This window comes from Labrus mixtus, chromosome 19 (genome assembly GCF_963584025.1).
Source record: "Labrus mixtus chromosome 19, fLabMix1.1, whole genome shotgun sequence".
Taxonomy (NCBI): domain Eukaryota; kingdom Metazoa; phylum Chordata; class Actinopteri; order Labriformes; family Labridae; genus Labrus; species Labrus mixtus.
This window is the reverse complement of record NC_083630.1, coordinates 10,198,548-10,215,404: the sequence shown is the minus strand read 5'-3', so window position 1 is coordinate 10,215,404 and position 16,857 is coordinate 10,198,548. Positions and strand designations below refer to the sequence as shown.

The 16,857-nt window shown below is 41.8% G+C and overlaps 1 protein-coding gene across 10 annotated transcripts in view; it reads right to left on the bottom strand.

Moving 5' to 3' along the window:
* The window catches only part of LOC132994505 (microtubule-associated protein 4), a 125,137-nt gene that overhangs the window by 38,014 nt on the left and 70,266 nt on the right, over positions 1-16,857 (bottom strand). For 9 of the 10 annotated variants that reach the window (XM_061064883.1, XM_061064882.1, XM_061064881.1 and 6 more), the window contains one exon: positions 15,128-16,597. The exons of the other annotated variant lie outside the window; for it this stretch is intronic. In XM_061064883.1, coding sequence (XP_060920866.1) covers positions 15,128-16,597 — 1,470 coding nt within the window. The remainder of the gene's footprint in view (positions 1-15,127; positions 16,598-16,857) is intronic. 10 annotated transcript variants of the gene reach the window in all.

Genomic DNA, 16,857 nt, shown 5'->3' with positions numbered 1-16,857 from the left:
TTTTTATAAAGTTAATAAGCTTAACAATATATAAAAAAAAATAGAATGTGTACTTAGAGTTGGAAAATTATTGTACAACATTCAAACGGCAGAGATTTGTCTTAACATAGTTAAATATTTGACATGCTTGGCGCCACAAAATTCGAGGAAATTCTGCAAAACCAGACCGCTGTCAAACAACTGAAGTGTCTGAGGAGTGAGTTAAATTCTGAAATCAGTTTGATAAACTATTTCACAGGAGTTCTGACTTTGCCCTCTCCCTTTCTTTAGTCCACCCATCAATCCATTTCAATCAGCTCCTGGTGATGCCTCCATGTTTGGACACCAGTAAGAGGCAGACTGCCAACACAGTTAGAAAACATGTCTCTAACAGAACACCAAACATCTCTATCACCGTGCAGCGACGGGCCTTCGGCTACAATCTTGTCCATCGCCCAACAAACCGGTCCATCTGATTCCATTACAAAACCCCGATCCCCCATCATCACACCACAGAGTCACTGTCATTCTTTCAACATCACACCTGACCGGCAGACAGGTGTGGACAGACAAGTACAGAGGTAGACATGTTGGCATGCTGGTAGACATGCTGAAGGCAGTTCTACAGTCACAGTGTTACACGTCTGTTGGGTCTTTTGCTAAATTTATTTCCTCCTCCTGGGCTGCTTGCCTCTCAAAGTACAAATCTGATAAGCGAATCCCATGGGGACACACTCAGCCCGCCAAATGGATGACCTCATCCTGTCTGACTGGTTGGCTGACAAAGACACAAAAACAAACACACACACACACACACACACACACACACACACACACACACACACACACACACACACACACACACACACACACACACACACACACACACACACACACACACACACACACACTATACAAAGTGTTATATAATCCCACTAGGTGACAGAAGCGCTGTGCCTAATAACCCGTGCAGGCCACCAGGAGGGCACACAGACGAGACAAAAGCCATCGCCAATAACAGCGCCGCATGCCACCTTTAAAATGGCCTCTCGGATTTAGAGTGAAAGTAACAGGGAACAGCTGTGCTCTCCAAAAGAAAACATTCAAGTTCTCCTCGTACATTTCAATGTTTCTGTTGGATCTTGTTGGCCTCTGTCACATGAGTGAATACTTCTGTTTAGATTTAGCCCCTTAAAATTGTAAAGAACTATGTGAGCTCCTATATCCCTCATAACCTACAGGTGAGTGCGTTTACATGGACTTGGTTATCCAGGTTTTGATCAGGTTTTTTAAATATCCCGATTTGTGTCTGTGCATGTGAACATCTTATCCAATATGCCCTAATCCATTTTTTTCTCTCCAAGATTTATTTTTGGGCTTTTTGTGCCTTTATTGTAGAGACTGGACATTGGGTTGAGACAGAAATCAGGGAGAGAGAGACCGTGGGGAATGACATGCGGTAAAAGAGAGGTCAAAGTCAAACCTGGGCCGCCCACTTGGAGGACTATAGCCTCCATACATGGGGCGTGTGCAGTGCACTACCGGCGCCCCGCCCTTATCCAGATTTTGAGGATTTTGCACCATAAACCGGGATACTGTGGCATGTATGCGCCTTACCCTGATTTCTCAAAGCGCCTGCACAAATGAAATGCAGTAATCATAAACCGGGATACTAGTGTTTATCATGATTACCGGGATACGGATTACCAGGTTTCTCACTGTGCATGTTAAGGCCATATCCCAGATATAATCAAAACTGGGATAAGGCTCATAACAAGGTCTGTTTAAACGCACTCAGTGTTGTGTCTCAAGCCATGCTGTTAAAGTTCTTGGAATAGACATTCAAGCCCCTTGTCTGGAGACCATGAACGTCTGAATGTCAAGAAAAAGGTTTTCTGACCAATATTCATGTGGATGTTTAGATATGTAAGAAGATGAGTGACAGTTCAACTCTTGCTTTAATATGGACATAAGAGAAGGGCTGACAGATAGATGCACCCGTCAACATTAGTCAAGAAAATAATACATCAAGTGAATTTAGGTCAACACAACTGAAAAGGAACTTATAATGGAGGCTGGAGAGAACAGATCTGTCCTTCCATACGAAGCATCCCCTATTACTGCTGCTCACTACTCAGTGACTTTATTGTGGTAATGCAAGCCAATCACTTCCCAGAGCTGTCTCTGCTAACATAACATTTTACTTTGGTTTACTGTCTGATGACAAGTGATGCAAGCTTCATCGAGCAGTCAGACAGCGGGCTGAACTAAAGATGTGACTTCCTGGTTTGTTCTGGGACTGATTCAGTGATGTCTTTCTGAACATCAAGAGTGATGGGCAGGCTACATTTGATTGTATTGTTTTTGAACTTACTATTCACAATGGTGTTTGCATTGTGTAAAGATTTATGCTAGCTTAATACTGAATGATGATTTAATAATATGAAATATAAAGATTCAATTTCAATATCGGCCAATCAGATATCTGTAAAAAATCGAATATCACCCAACCCTTATGTTGATCCTTGATACATTTTATGCTTAATGGTATTTCAAATCTCTCTTGGTAGACATTTGTTGCAGAGTTTAAGTAACATTTCAGAATTATGTTTCATGTCATAATATGAGGGAGCCAACCCTGTTCAGTCATACCAGGGTCTAAGTAGTCAAAGTACTGGTCCACCTGTGATGTTTTGGTATATCTGCTTCTTGTCTATCCAGTAGTTATGATTGTTTCACTGTGGATGTTTGTGTGATTTAAGACTAGCGTTTCACCTAAGTAATTCGGCTCATTTTTTTCGCCTTCTTCCAATCTGACATTTTACTGCAAAACACCAGCATGTGATGTGTTTAAGCAGTTAACTGCCAGGGTAAAAAAATAGCTTCATATATGTGCGATATGACTGGTTACTTGTGTTTCAGCTTGCTTTAATGTGTGTTATATAATCCAGCTGATCTATACATACCCATGCATGTAGATTATTCATGAGCTGTGGTATTTCTGAAAACTGCCAGACAGCAAGTTGTCTAAAAAAGGGAGTAATTCCTGTAGCCTGCATACAGAGGGAATGCTAATTTTCTATATGCTAATTCTTCTCAGAGAGCAGGGGTAGAAAGGAGTGATGATCACAGGTGTGGAAAGTGGAAGAATGATCTCAGCAGGGGGTCTTGAAGAATGTGGAATGGTTGGAGACAGACAGCCTTTGGTCTATTTATAGCTCAATAGCATCTCCTTCTCAGCCCGTCACAACACCCCCATCCTCGCTAAGCATCCATTGTTTCCTCCATAGCCCCTCTTCCCATTAGTCGCCAAAGCAACCGCCTCCTGTTGCCACGGCAACTGGCTCCTCATCAGTGTGCCGGTTCCAGTCACGTGGGGGGTTGGGGGTGAAATGGTTTGGGGGGCTGTTCAGTGCTGGTGGTGGTGGTGGGGGGCATCGTCTGAAGAATGGAGAGCTGGTGGAGTACGGCTGGATAGAAGCAGCGACGGCTAACAGTATGTGTATGAGGAGGAGGGGGGAGGTCATTAATATGCTACAAAAACCCCAGGGGGGGTATTCCACTGTGCTAATCTATTCTGTCTCTTGCCACAGGTCAAAGAGTTTATTCCTGGCAGGAGTGTCTTCGTATTAATTACAGTTATCACGCGAGAAAGACGCTCCTTGAAAACCAGTCTAATGATAAAACGAGGGGTGATGTATCTACTTGGAGATTTGCACCTTAAGCTCAATATGATGAAGAAAGGAGTGCAGATGTTGGAAAGATGTCTGCTGTAATTGCCAGTTTTTAAGTCTATTTTCACAGTGTTGTATCATGTGTGTCGATTTCCTAAAAGCCAATCGAAAACAAGGACTGCAAATTAGAAGTCAGTTGGCTAGAAGTCCTATGTACAGTGCATCGGTTGCATCATTTTAATTAGATGTAACAATGCCTACATGTATTGTCATCCCTGACAATTTATACTGTGCTGACCTTTTTCCTTTTTTTTTTTTTTTTTTTTACTTAAACCACAAATAAACACAAAAACAGCCCCGTGACTTCAAATTGTTAGTCCAAATATGGACGTGAGAACATTGAGAGTACAATTACTATTAATCTCAGTCTCTCTACAGATTAAAGTACAACAGTCTCCAGTTGTGCCATCAGTTCCTTAATGTGTTTTTCATTGGCCTCACTTTGCTTCCATTGCTCTGTAATGAAAAGGCGACATTTGTTCTAAATTGTGTCATAATAGAGGGGAGGGAGCGACTCATTCATCTTTATTAATTAATGACATGATAACCAGCAGCTCTGCTATTCCCTATGAAGCAGCTGCAACTGCCTGATCTAACTTCATTATTCATAATAGATGAATTTGGTGCCCGTGGCTTATTTAGACGCAGTGTTTCCACTCCACTCTGAATCTCCATTCAAAACACCAACCCAGACTCACAAAGGCAACTTTTACTGACGCAAATGTCCACGTGCTCCTCTTAGGATCCCTGCTCAATATCTCAGAAGACATGCCGTCTGTCGTCTGTGATGGACAGCAAGACAGGAAGCTCTGCAGCTAAAACTAAAAGCCAACTGGATGAAGCTCCGTGCAGAGAGAGACATAATTAATGTACAGGATGAAGAATGACAGGGAAATGTCAAATGTGACAATCACATCAGCTTTCAAACTATTAGGTGCCAGTCTGTCACTTAATCCTGAATTTATTTGAGACAATTTCCATAATATTATAAATCAACTTTTTGTTCTATTTAAATTATGTCAGAGGGCAGTACAAATAAATGCAATGCTGGTAAAATAATCAATCTTATAGTAGGTATTATATTTTTATTTTTTGTGTGCATTTTTTACTAAGAATGTGGCTACTTTTAGATGTTCAATCCTAAACCAGAAACGAGGGCTGAAAAAGTAACTTGCACTAAGATTAAGTAAATAACAGTCCACGGATAAATTCATAAAGAGAACTTAAAAAAAAAGGCAATTTAATGATCTAAAAATGAATTACCGGTATTTGGTAGAGTGTGAAATAAATGTATGTATTTGGTTTGTTTTGCTTTTATTTTTCCACATATTTTTTTCACTTTCCTGTTTGTTTTCAACGTTAAGCTATTTTTCATTGATCAATTTGTCAATATGTTTACTCGGATTCATTTTTTTAAATGTATTGCTATTTAAAAAGTAAGTGTTTCTGTATTTTGTGTTTATACATACATTTCTGTTTCTTAATTTTTCATTTTTATTCTTCCCCCACGTATGTACCAAAACCTTTTTATACCTGTATTGTTGTCTTTGTTGTTGTTATATTTAAAGGTCACATAGTATGTAAAATACACTTCACCATGTTTCTCTAACACTAATATGTGTCCCTAGTCTGTCTACAAACCCCCCAATGATGAGAAAAGTCCATCCTGCTCCACTTTTCAGAAAATGTGTGCTCAAACAGGCCGTTTTGAGAGTTTCCCTTCATGACATCACAAAGGGCAGTAACCCCTCCCCAGGTGGATGACACTCCCCCAGCTAGGAGTTTGTTCTGCCCTCTGAGTCTGTCTTCTCACCGTAAACAATAGGACATTTCCTATTGTTCCCTGCTAATGAAACAAAGCTGCTCTATATTAAGCCCTCTGTAACATTTGAATTCCATTTCCAGTCTGGATTAGTCAGGTGTGTCACAGCCACACGCTCAGGTTAACGAAGAAACACTGCAGCACCAGGCACTTTAGCATCTGACTCCATACTGGCTGCTGGAGGATTATTTTCATACCAGTGACGGCTCAGTCTCTGTCCCATCTGCTGTATTTCACCCTCTTTCTATTAAAATACAGCCTTCAGTTTTTAGTGCACACTTTTAATGGTAAAAAGCTCCTGAAATCCTTCACTGCAATTTGCCACACACATACCAGAGGTTGGAACTTTGCTTAGCTCAATGTAGAAAGTGTGATACTCGACTCAGACTGTTGCAATCAGTCAAACATTTATTTCGTTGCTATTACCTCTTCCTCTCTCTCTCTCTCTCTCTCTCTCCATCTCAGTCCCCTGCTCCCTGCTTGGTAAGGTTATCTCCATATTTCACTGGTACAGGAATGCACTAGTGCCAGCCTGAGCTGTTTACATGTTTTGCATAATTAAGATGCTGAAAAAGGAGGCTTTGCTGTTTTTGACTACCTCCCACTGAGTTTGTGCGGTGCAATCACTTGCAAAAACACACTGCCACAAAAAACCTTGACAGTCCCATGCCTGCTCTGTTTTTCCACCTTTATTTTATTGTGTTGCTACCGATACTCCTAGAAAAGCTTCCACCGTGTTTGTTTTCCATTCTGAGCCTCAGACTTCAATCCTAACATAATGGATGAATTCTAGCAGCAACAATCTTTGCATCATTTTTCGTATGGCAACAACAAACGGCAACAAGGCCCCGCAACTTACAGGTCACACTTTCTCAAGCTCATAAACACTGGTAGAAAAATTCACAAACATTCCCCTCAAACCAAACTGATCTAAACCCTTTGTCTACAGACGGCGCTCTGTTTCAGGGAGCTTCCGGCGTTCACTGACGCTAGGTTACAAAAGTTAACTTCTGCTTCTGCGGTAATGTCCGTTAGGTGTATTTTAGATAGCTCCATGTTCCTAATATTTGCTTTAATTTAAGGAAATATCACCAAGAAAACATGAAAACAATGTAAATGAGTTGGGTCCTGGCATTAGCAGCACCTCTACGTGGAAACTGTTCCTTCGAAAAGACGAGTGATGCCTGTGTCCACCTAGTGTTTTATCCGGGCAGAAAAGCGTTGACTGTGCGCTCGGGAGTGTTTGTGCGCTGAGAAGAAAAGCGCTGCACGTCCGTCCTGTCTCTATGACAACAGTTTGTCGTCAAAGCCCGCTGTATGACCGACACGGCTCCGTTACCTTTTACTGCATATTTTATATTAGAGATAGTTTTTACCTGATCAGACACGGAGCGAGGAGGATGTGAGAGATACGATCCGTAAGAGGCTAAAACACAGGGAGTATCATACATTTTGTATCATACAAAAGAGCGCCCGTGATGTCAACAGTGCCTTTTTGACAAATTTAAAGATTTTCAAGTTGGGCGCTCAGAGCGGCGCTTTTCATCCAGGCGGCCGCTTTCTGCTGCGAACGCTCTCGACCCATTGAAAACAACTGAAAAAAAAAACTGAGGAAAAAAACTCTAGGTGGACAAGGGGCCTCAGACTAGCATCTCCTCTGCCATTGTTGTTGACAAAGCCTGATGTTGTACTGTATGTCCCACTCCGTCTTGATTCTAATTGGTCAGTGAGGGTGCTGTCTGTGGACCTGGGCCCTTATAGCGGATAGAGAAAGGATAAGGACAGATTTAAAAGTTATATAAAACAAATCACAAGTTTGATGATTCAGTTGTAAAAAACGTGTAGTAGCAGAATAGTTTAGGTTCAGTAAAAGGTCAGTGGGTTGAAATTTATTTTAAGTTGCCTATTTAGAGTTTCAACAATGAGAAACATTACGTTATTGACCGTTTTCTGCAGAGCTCTTTCAAAGCGTTTAGTTTTGGATTAAGCTTCAAGGATGAATCAATTATGAATGAAGATAACTCGTTTGTAACTTGACCCGATTTGAAGAACAGCTGGCAACATGCAACAGGTCAGGTTCATGCACTGAATCATCCCTTGTCACAGTCGGCTACACTCCATCTTCCCCGTCTTCTTACACATTGAACAGTGCTTCGCTATGGTACTGATAGAAACGTATTTACACTGGGCCAATTCAAAGATGGTAAATGGACTTGAGCTTGTATAGCGCTTTTCTAGTCTTCTGACTACTCAAAGTGCTTTTACACTGCAGGTCACACCTACACATTCACACACTGATGGTTGTGATCGCTATGTAGTATCACCCATCAGAAGTAACTAATCCCATTCATACACCACCACCGAAGCAGGGGGAGCAACTCGGGGTTAAGTGTCTTGCCCAAGGACACATCGGACATGTTGCCCAGCTGGGGATCGGAACCCTCGACCTTTGGTTGAGAATAGACGACTCTACCAACTGAGCCACAGCCGCCACAAAACATCTACATGGATTACTCTTTCTCTTACTGTAGCAGGTCAGACCACTATACATGTTCCAAGTGAAAGTCAATGGTGGCTAATTATTTTTGGCTAACACAGCAACAGTATAGAAATGATCTGGAAGAATATTGATCTGATAATCGTTAATTTTGGGCCGCCGGTAGCTTGGCAGTTAGTGTGTGCGCCCCATGTATGGATGCTCAGGTCCTCAGGAGCGTGCAGCCCGGTTTTGGTCCGACCTGTGGCTCCTTTCCCGCATGTCATTCCCCACTTTCTCTCTCTCTCCCCTGTTTCTGGCTCCATCTCTGTCCTATCTCTAGGATAAAGGCATAGCGTTAAACACTTTTTCTGTCCTTTTAAAAAAGTTTTGTGTGTGGCACACAAACTGAACCATCAGCTAGTGTGTTGTCAGTGTAGTGACTCATTAACTCCAGCATCTGTTGCTGTTCCTAGGGCAACATTAACCAATCCTTAGTCTCTATGGCAACTTCCCCTCCATGTGCTTTTCCCCTCCTCAAAGGCATTTCACATTTTTGTCTACCTCAAGAAAACAGAGTGCAAAACTACCTTCAACTGTAACCTCTAGTCCGACCGAACCAAAATATAGGAACTCTGTTGACAGTTTCATCATCAAGACATTCAATGTCAATTTTCTACAGTTGTGTTTTTCCTCCCAATCAGAGCTGTTTTCAGACACACTTTGATCAAACAGGTTTTAACTGCTTCTTGCTGCTGAGGCGTAAAGGGCAAGCTGTGCTACGTGCTTGTCTGCCTCTCGAAGAATCTGTCTGAGAGTCTTGCAGTAAAAGCTTCTGTCGCGGTGCTAATGCTGAATCACTGGAAGAATTCAGTCAGGAAAAGAAAATTATTGAACACATTTCACAAGAAATTGTTTTCCTGCATTTGGATGCACTCACTCAAACAGATCAACACAGAAATCTCTGCAGGCAGGTTATAAGTTAAATAGGGTGTTAAGAGTAACATGGTAAAATACTTAAAACTATAACTATAAAATATCATGTAGCATTTAGGTTATTAAGTAACAGCCCACATTTACAGCCTAGCGAACATGTAAGTTCTAATGCCCATTTTCATTTGAATTGTAGGTTACAAACTCATTGCTTGTGTTTCTCTTACATATTTAAATGACAATCTAAAGCACTTACAGTGAACCTTAAAGTATGTTTGTGTCTATGTATTGTGGATCACTGCAGGTGGAAACAGGTCTTATGTCTTTCTCTTTATATATTCATATATATAATTATCTCTTCCATTCATGTCTATCTGTTGTTTTTTGTGTGCCCCTCTCTCTTTACGACATTTAAACCACCATTTCTCTTGTTTTATCTGTGGGCTAGCTTGTCATTTATTGTTGTTGTTGCTTCTGTTCTGTCAGTCCCATGGATGTGCAGACACTCCTCTGCCATAGATCTGTCTGTTTCATGCCATTCTGTTTCTGAAATGCTCCACAACTGTCTTAAGACAGTGAAAGCTGAATCTGGGAAACACACTCAAAGCCACTGACATGGTGTGGCTGTGGTTCAGTGGTAGAATCGGTCGTCTCTAAACCGAAAGGTCGAGGGTTCGATCCCCAGCTCCTGCAGCTACATGTCGATGTGTCAGGACACTTAAGCCAAAGTGTGAATGTGTAAGAATGGGATATGGGAATACTGATGGATACTTAGTTACCTCTGCTATCAGTGTGTAAATGTGTATGAATGTGTAGATATGAACTGCGGTGTAAAAGCGCTTTCCTAGTCTTCTGACAACTCAAAGCGTTATACAAGCTCAAGTCCATTTACCAAACAAAACTCTCAAATAGCATATAGACTTTCAGCTAACTGGCAATTCCTGAAGAAGCCAAAAGCCAAAAGTCAAGTTTAGAAACAGTGTAAAGGTTTGATCATTATTACATTGAATGTTGTAGAGGTCACCTGGAAATGTCATCTTTGAAAGGCACAGTCCAAAGAACCAAGCTAAAGTACCAATCTCATACTTTGGGATTATCTCTTAGGAACACACTCTAATGTACCTGCTCACAAAGAAAAACTCTGAGCATAAAGTTGCTCTGCTATGTCGGAAATCTGGTCAACCTTCTATTTTTTTTTTTACTCTGGTAAAGTTTTACTAGAGCTCGAAAGAGATTAACTGAATATTATGTTTAGACTTCACCATGGACCTATGACATTACAAACACATGAAGGTTACATTCTGCAATAAGCTTCAGCACCATGGACAGAGAAGCTATTTTCCCCCTGACAACAACAAAAAAACTCCTAAAAATTGACATGAAAGTACAAATGTAAGTTTTATAATGATGGGGTATAGTATAGAGCAGGGGTCTCCAACCTTTCTTCATCTGAGAGCTACTTTGAAAAAATGAAAGTGGCCAAGAGCTACTTGCATCAATAATCTTAAATTCACATCAAGGTCCAAGAAAACATCACTACTTCACACTTGTTTTTATGGGCCAAATATATGGATAGTGGGAAGAGGTGCATTCCTGAGCTACCTGTTGGAGACCCCTGGTATAAAGTATAGTACACAGTATATTGTATATGGATGCAATGGGTTATCTTTGCCTGGGCTTAAAACTAGAAATAGTTAGTTTGACCAAAGAACAGACTAACAGAAACATGTACAAGCAAAGTTAAATAAATATTGGAAAAAGGAAGCACTCTTGGGTTGTTTCAAAGTGAACAATTCATAGTTCACAAATACATCATTCTGGTTTATGCTAATAAATTAAGTGGGGAAGAATAACTGTTTCTTTTTTTCCATTCTTACATCCAACAACCCACATTTTGCTGTTTCATTAAAGGTTGGTTTAGAGCCAAATCTCTTTGTGACTTAGTACTACAAACAGTCAGTGAGCGTAAAGTAATGAAAAGAATATCTCATATAAGCAACATGAATAGAGGTCCTGTGCTGCACATATGGAAACAAACTCCCTAAAATGTCCACTAAGTGAGCTGATACGACTGACTTTTTAAAATGTCAACAAAGAATGTTTAATTAAATCTTCACGGCCCAGCCTGCTGGCCTGGAGCCCAATGCTGCTGAGCCACGGCACGTATTGTGAAATAATAACACAGACCGACTCACGCTGTTGCCCTACTGTTAGCCTTCACAGTTACTTTGTTTTCTATTACAATCGTGCCAGCGAGAGGCCGAAGTCTCAGCACCTCCCACCAAAAGCCATCAAAAGGCATTAACTCAACCCTGTTCAGTGTTGGAGCCATACTGTACGAATGTCCCTTCTGGGTTACCATCAGTCTTTGGCCCCAATGAAAAGAGCCTAAACAACAGTGAAAAGCACGATGTGGTAAAAATAGACCATGCAAACCATTAGTGATCTTGCTTATACTAGTGATGTGCATGATTACTCGACGTAACAATTAAACATTACCATCTTTGCTGGTCGACCTTGGAAATACTAGTCAGTTAAACTAATGTTAAAAAATGTATTATTAGTGCGCGCGTCTCCTCTCCCCTCTCTCACTCTCTCCCTGATTTCCAACTCTGTCCTATCTCTCGAATAAAGACACAAAAAGCCCAAAAATAAATCTTAAATAAAAAAAAAAAATATATATATATATATTATTGCCAGACCACATTGCTGCTTAAAATTTGCCCCCAAGCTGTAACACAGTCACTGGCCACTGGCCGGGTCTGTAGCTCCAGTTAAGGAGATTCGCTTTTCTCGCGCTGCTGCATCTTGTAGGAGCAGCGCAGATAAACTGGCATATTACCACTCGACCAGATCAATGCATCCCCACCACAACCAGCACAGGCGTGTGAACGTTAACATGCAACGTTGACCGAAAGCTGGTGGCGCTAGCATTGCTAACATCAGCCACGCTCAGCAAACCAATTTGACATCTGTCTACCCTGAGAGTAATGCATGTCACAAAATGCCACACATTTGTAGCTGCATTTTAAATAGCAGTCGATTTAGTTATTGAAGAGTGTGATGAAGGGTTGGAAATAGCTATTTTAAAAGGCATGGTTTTGGACATTGTTTAGCTGTGTACAATAAACTGTGCTACATTTTTTTTCCACCAAAGATATGATTATAATGCAGATGAGAGTAGTGAGATTGAATCAACATAACAAAGTACTCATCCAGGCTCAATACCAAAACACCAAGATTTTAGGCAGTTTTTTTGTCTACCTCCCTTTCCCTCACTGTAGTCCTACATAGATGCTGTTCTAGCTCATCATTGTAGTCCACATGCCTTCTTGTCTTTTCTAAAAGGCTTAAATACCACTCTGGGTGACAAAGACCCACCCCTGGGCACCGACAAAAGATCTTATTACACAGAGGGGAGTCTGAGCCAGCTGTGTTCAGCACCCCGTCTTCCCTTTTCTCTCCCATATCAACACACACAAAAAATGTGCCTAAAATACACAATAATGAAAGTGTGACCATAATGTTTGTCAAATCTAATGAATGACCGTTACTGTTGTTATTTCTTGCATCCCAAGGGTTTGCTCTGACAGCAGAAACACAAATTTATGGATTATGCCCACATTCCACACACAAAATGTATGAACACTCAAACAAGAAATTAACATGAAGTGTAAGTGTAAAAGAGGCTGAATCCAGCAGCCTTTTCAGAAGTTCTACATTATCCATGTAATGTGGAAGTGGCAGAAAGACTACTATAAGCTGTTTGGTTTTTGCAGAACGATGGGAGGCATTGATCAAAGCTGCTTAATAGCAAGGTTCAACCCTCTGCTGTTCCTGTGGAGAGCTGAAGGCTGGCTCAGTCCAAGGGGAGGCAGAGACGGGAAGTGTTGAAAGGAAGGACAAGGAAATGAATCCTCTGGAACTCTTCCCATAAATCACAGCAACACGTACAAAACACTTCAGCTCCTCTAAACATTTTAAAAAACAAGAAAACATTCACATTATTGGAAAAGCCAAAACTACTTCAATACACATCTGTATAAAGCCCCATGAAAGCATCAACATACACAGTCATTCATAAAGCTGACGTCCATACATCCACTCGGAAAGCAAAAAAGCACAAGTGTCAGCCAATTCTATTTTTAGCTTCATTTGCTGGTGTACAGATTATAACTTTCGAGAAAAAAAAGGTGTTCTTCATACCTCTCGCTGACTCGGCTACATTTAAATTCCTAACTGATTTTAAAATGAGGTTGCATCAAGGTTATCTGGATCAACGTTATAGGTATATGTTAGAAGCCCAGGAGGCCTTGTCCCGGCAGCAGAAGCCAGGCTCCTGTGTAGACGGAGCTCCCCCAACACAATGCGGAAAAATCTGAAGGCTGTCTGTCGTTTTGACGGATTAGAATCACCGGGTGTCCAGCGCTCCTTTTGTGCTTAAGCACAGTAGGGAACGTCTTTGCTATGTGAGTGCGCCCTAAAAATTTGGCAATGCCTCATTATCATTAAAATATAAGAAATTAAAAAGACGGCTCATTATAGATTATGACAGAAATTTTACGACCCTGTCCGTCAAAATGACAGACAACAAGAAAGACTAGCGCCACCTCTGCTCTAGATGCAAAATGCTTTGGGTGAAGTGGTCAACTTCGTTCATCACTGAGAACTGGAGGCAAGTTTTTGAAAGCCAGTTCTGACATCTCTCAAAAAGTAGTATGCAAGACCACGTTTACCTCGAGGAACAAAGCCAGGGATCTCCCCTTACTTGTAGATTTGACTGAGTGGCTATTATCGTCCAACTCAGAAAGTACCAACACTATCATCCAGAGTTCAGAACCCAAATATCAAATGTGTATAACAATTATCGGAACATCCCCAACAACTCTGCAACAGATCAGATGATTAAAACCAGATTTTTTAACTTCTTACATTACAGGATAATCTGGGCCAAACATCTGTACTCCTTAAAGTCCATTGACAGAATCCTCCTCTTATTGTTATGAAGGGTTAATTGCACATAAATCGTCTGTACTCTGCATTATTTAGTTACACATTTATCCTACCTTAAAAGTGGCTGAAACATCCATCTACCCAGCATATCTCCCTAGGAACACCATGCTATACCCTGGACATGTAGGATTTTTAGTTCATTATGTTCTGAGTTAACCAATCCTGTAGAACCCTTGTCATATTCCTCCAAAACACTTTACCAGTTATTTTTTAAAAATTCAGATTCTTCCCCAAGGTCATTCACGATGTCTGAGCTCCCATCTCATCCTCGACAAGTGAGTACCGCATCAACAAAGCAACCAGGAGCTTGCCTGCTCTTACGGATATCGAAAGTTATGGCCTATTGAAGCCAAAAAAAAAAAAACCAAGGACTGTGTTTGCTGTCCATCACTGTGCAAACTTCACAGTGATGTCTCACTAATGATGAAAGAAAAAACACAACAAAGAAAATTAAAGAGGGATTAAATTACGACTCACCTGTTGAGAAGCAGCCCAGTCAGCAATCATCACAGAGCATGGAAAGTAAAACAGAAGAAAAAACAAAATTACCAATTGATAATTATGTTTAGTAGGTTGAGTGTTAGAAAACACAATAGGAAAAATGGTTATTCAAGAAAGGAGGGAAGTAAATAGGAAACCCTTTTTTTTATGAGGGGGAGGTACAGACATTTGCAAGAATTTGTAGACACGCATGCGATTGACGAAAATCAAGTTAATATAGAGTTAATTGGAAACAGTACAGAAGAATGACACCTCACTCCTGGAGAGGAAACAGAGTGAAAAGAGTGTTAACACACCTGACAAAAGAGAGAAAGCGAAAGTTGGTTTTGATTTGGTGAAGATGTCTAATGTTGTCTCTAAAGAAAAAGACTGATTGGTTAGTAATAGCACACCCATCAACAGCAACCCTGTTAATTATGAGAACGTCCCAACAGTGCATCACTGGTAATGAAGACAGTAAGAGATTAAAGTCAAGCCAATCCACAGCCTCAGTTGATCAACACTTGAGCCCATGCGTTAGTCACTCACAAGTAGTCCGGATTGGATCAGCCAGAAAACAGGTCTTTTGACAAATGTTTCCATGCAGGGACAATACAAACGGGTCTATCTATCTGTCATCTATGTATTTGTCTACTCTACTTCTACTTTGTCCAGCAGTCTACAACCAACCTTCCATGAATGGGTCAACTGGAGGGACCACGGCTGGTTCTTCCATGGAATCAGCAAAACTTGGAAAGAAGGGTTTAGCTGCAGGGTTGAGGCCAGAGGGTAGGACTCCCAGGGCGTTTGCAGCTGGAGGGGAAGAGGGACTGATGAGTGGGGATGCTGGTGAAGGGAACTTCTTAGCTCCTGGGGAGGTGGGACTCTTCAAAGAGGAGGAGGAAGATGAGGAACGAGACTTCTTGGATTGTTTCTGGGAAGATTTCCCATCCTTCTGCTCTTTGGCTTTGGACTCTTGCGCTGTGGTCTTAGGAGAGCGGAGAGGCGCTGGGCTTGGGGTGTCAAAGGAAAGCCCCAAGGTAACAGGATCACCTGAAGTGTTGACCTCACTGAAGTCAAATAGGTCGCTGTCCCTGCTCATGGTGGAGTTGTTCAGGACCCAAGAAGAATCTGATGGTGAGAGAGGAGGGGCCGAGGCTAACACCTCACCTTTTGGGGAAAAACCTGGGCTTGGTTGGGATGCCGGGCTGAAAGCTGAGGTGTCTCCCTCTGGTAGCCCTTGCACACAAGACTCTTGGAGGAAACTGGTAGTGTCAAATATCCCACTGTCAACAACGTCACCAGCCATTGTGTCAATCTCTTGAGAGAAAGTTGGCAAAATGGCCTGGCTGCTGTTACCCAAGCTGGCATTTTCAGTATCCATTAGGAGGTTGAATGGATCATCTGGGTGGGGAGCCATGGGGAGGGAGCCAAGTGTTACACTGTCAGTTGTGGTAGAGGGCATTGCGAACGGAGGCGCTGTGGCTTTCAGCTCGCTGTTCAGGACCAATGGGTTGATGGCAGAAGCAGTTGAAGAGAAAAGGTCATGGGACAGAGGAGAAGGGACTAGGCCTTCTTCTGGGAAAACCTCCTTTTTCCAGGCGCTGGAGCTGTTATCCATGTCTGTGAATGAGGACTCCAACTGAGCAGAGCTTCCTAAATCCATCATATCGTCTTCTGTGATTTGAGAGGCTGCTGACGCAGGGACAAACGGTTCCGCCATCACTCCCCACTCCTGTGGAATCTTCTTCCTGCTCTTACCCTTCTTCCCCCTCCCTCCACTCTTCCCAAGCTGCTCCTCCCATCCAGCCTCTCCTTTATCTCTCCTCGGGCCTATCCTGCTGTAGAACTCCTCTGTGTTTTCTCCAGTTGCTTGCACCTCAAGGTGACCTTTACTCTCTAGGTGCTCATAAGACCCCTCATCTTTCTGTCGCCTTTTTTTCTTCTTCTTGTTCTGCTTTCGGTCGGATCCCTCTCCCTCTTTTTCATCCCCTCCGGCATAGGCTGTGCTCTCTCGCGTAGGCCAACTGTCAGGTGGGTCATCAGGGCTGACTGCTAGTTTGCTGGCATGGCGACTGATCACCGTGGAAACGCTTGGAGTGAAAGGGAGGTCTGTCGACAGACAGTCAGCCTGGTCTTGCCAGCAGTCGCCTAATGCACCTTATTATGGGTGAAGAGGGAGTAAAGTTTTAAGTTGGGGGAGATGATTATGTGCATATGAACTGGTTCCTTAAGTCAAGTGCAAACAGAAAATAAACAAATATTATTCAAAAGAATATATATAAACCAGAAGTTCATAAAACTGAATTCATAAAACTACTCAATTCAATTGTTTTATAGAGTTTCAGGGTGAAAAGTCAAAGCAGTAGAGAAGTAATTGAAGAAATTAAATAAGATGTGGGTTGGAATGCATGAAACCT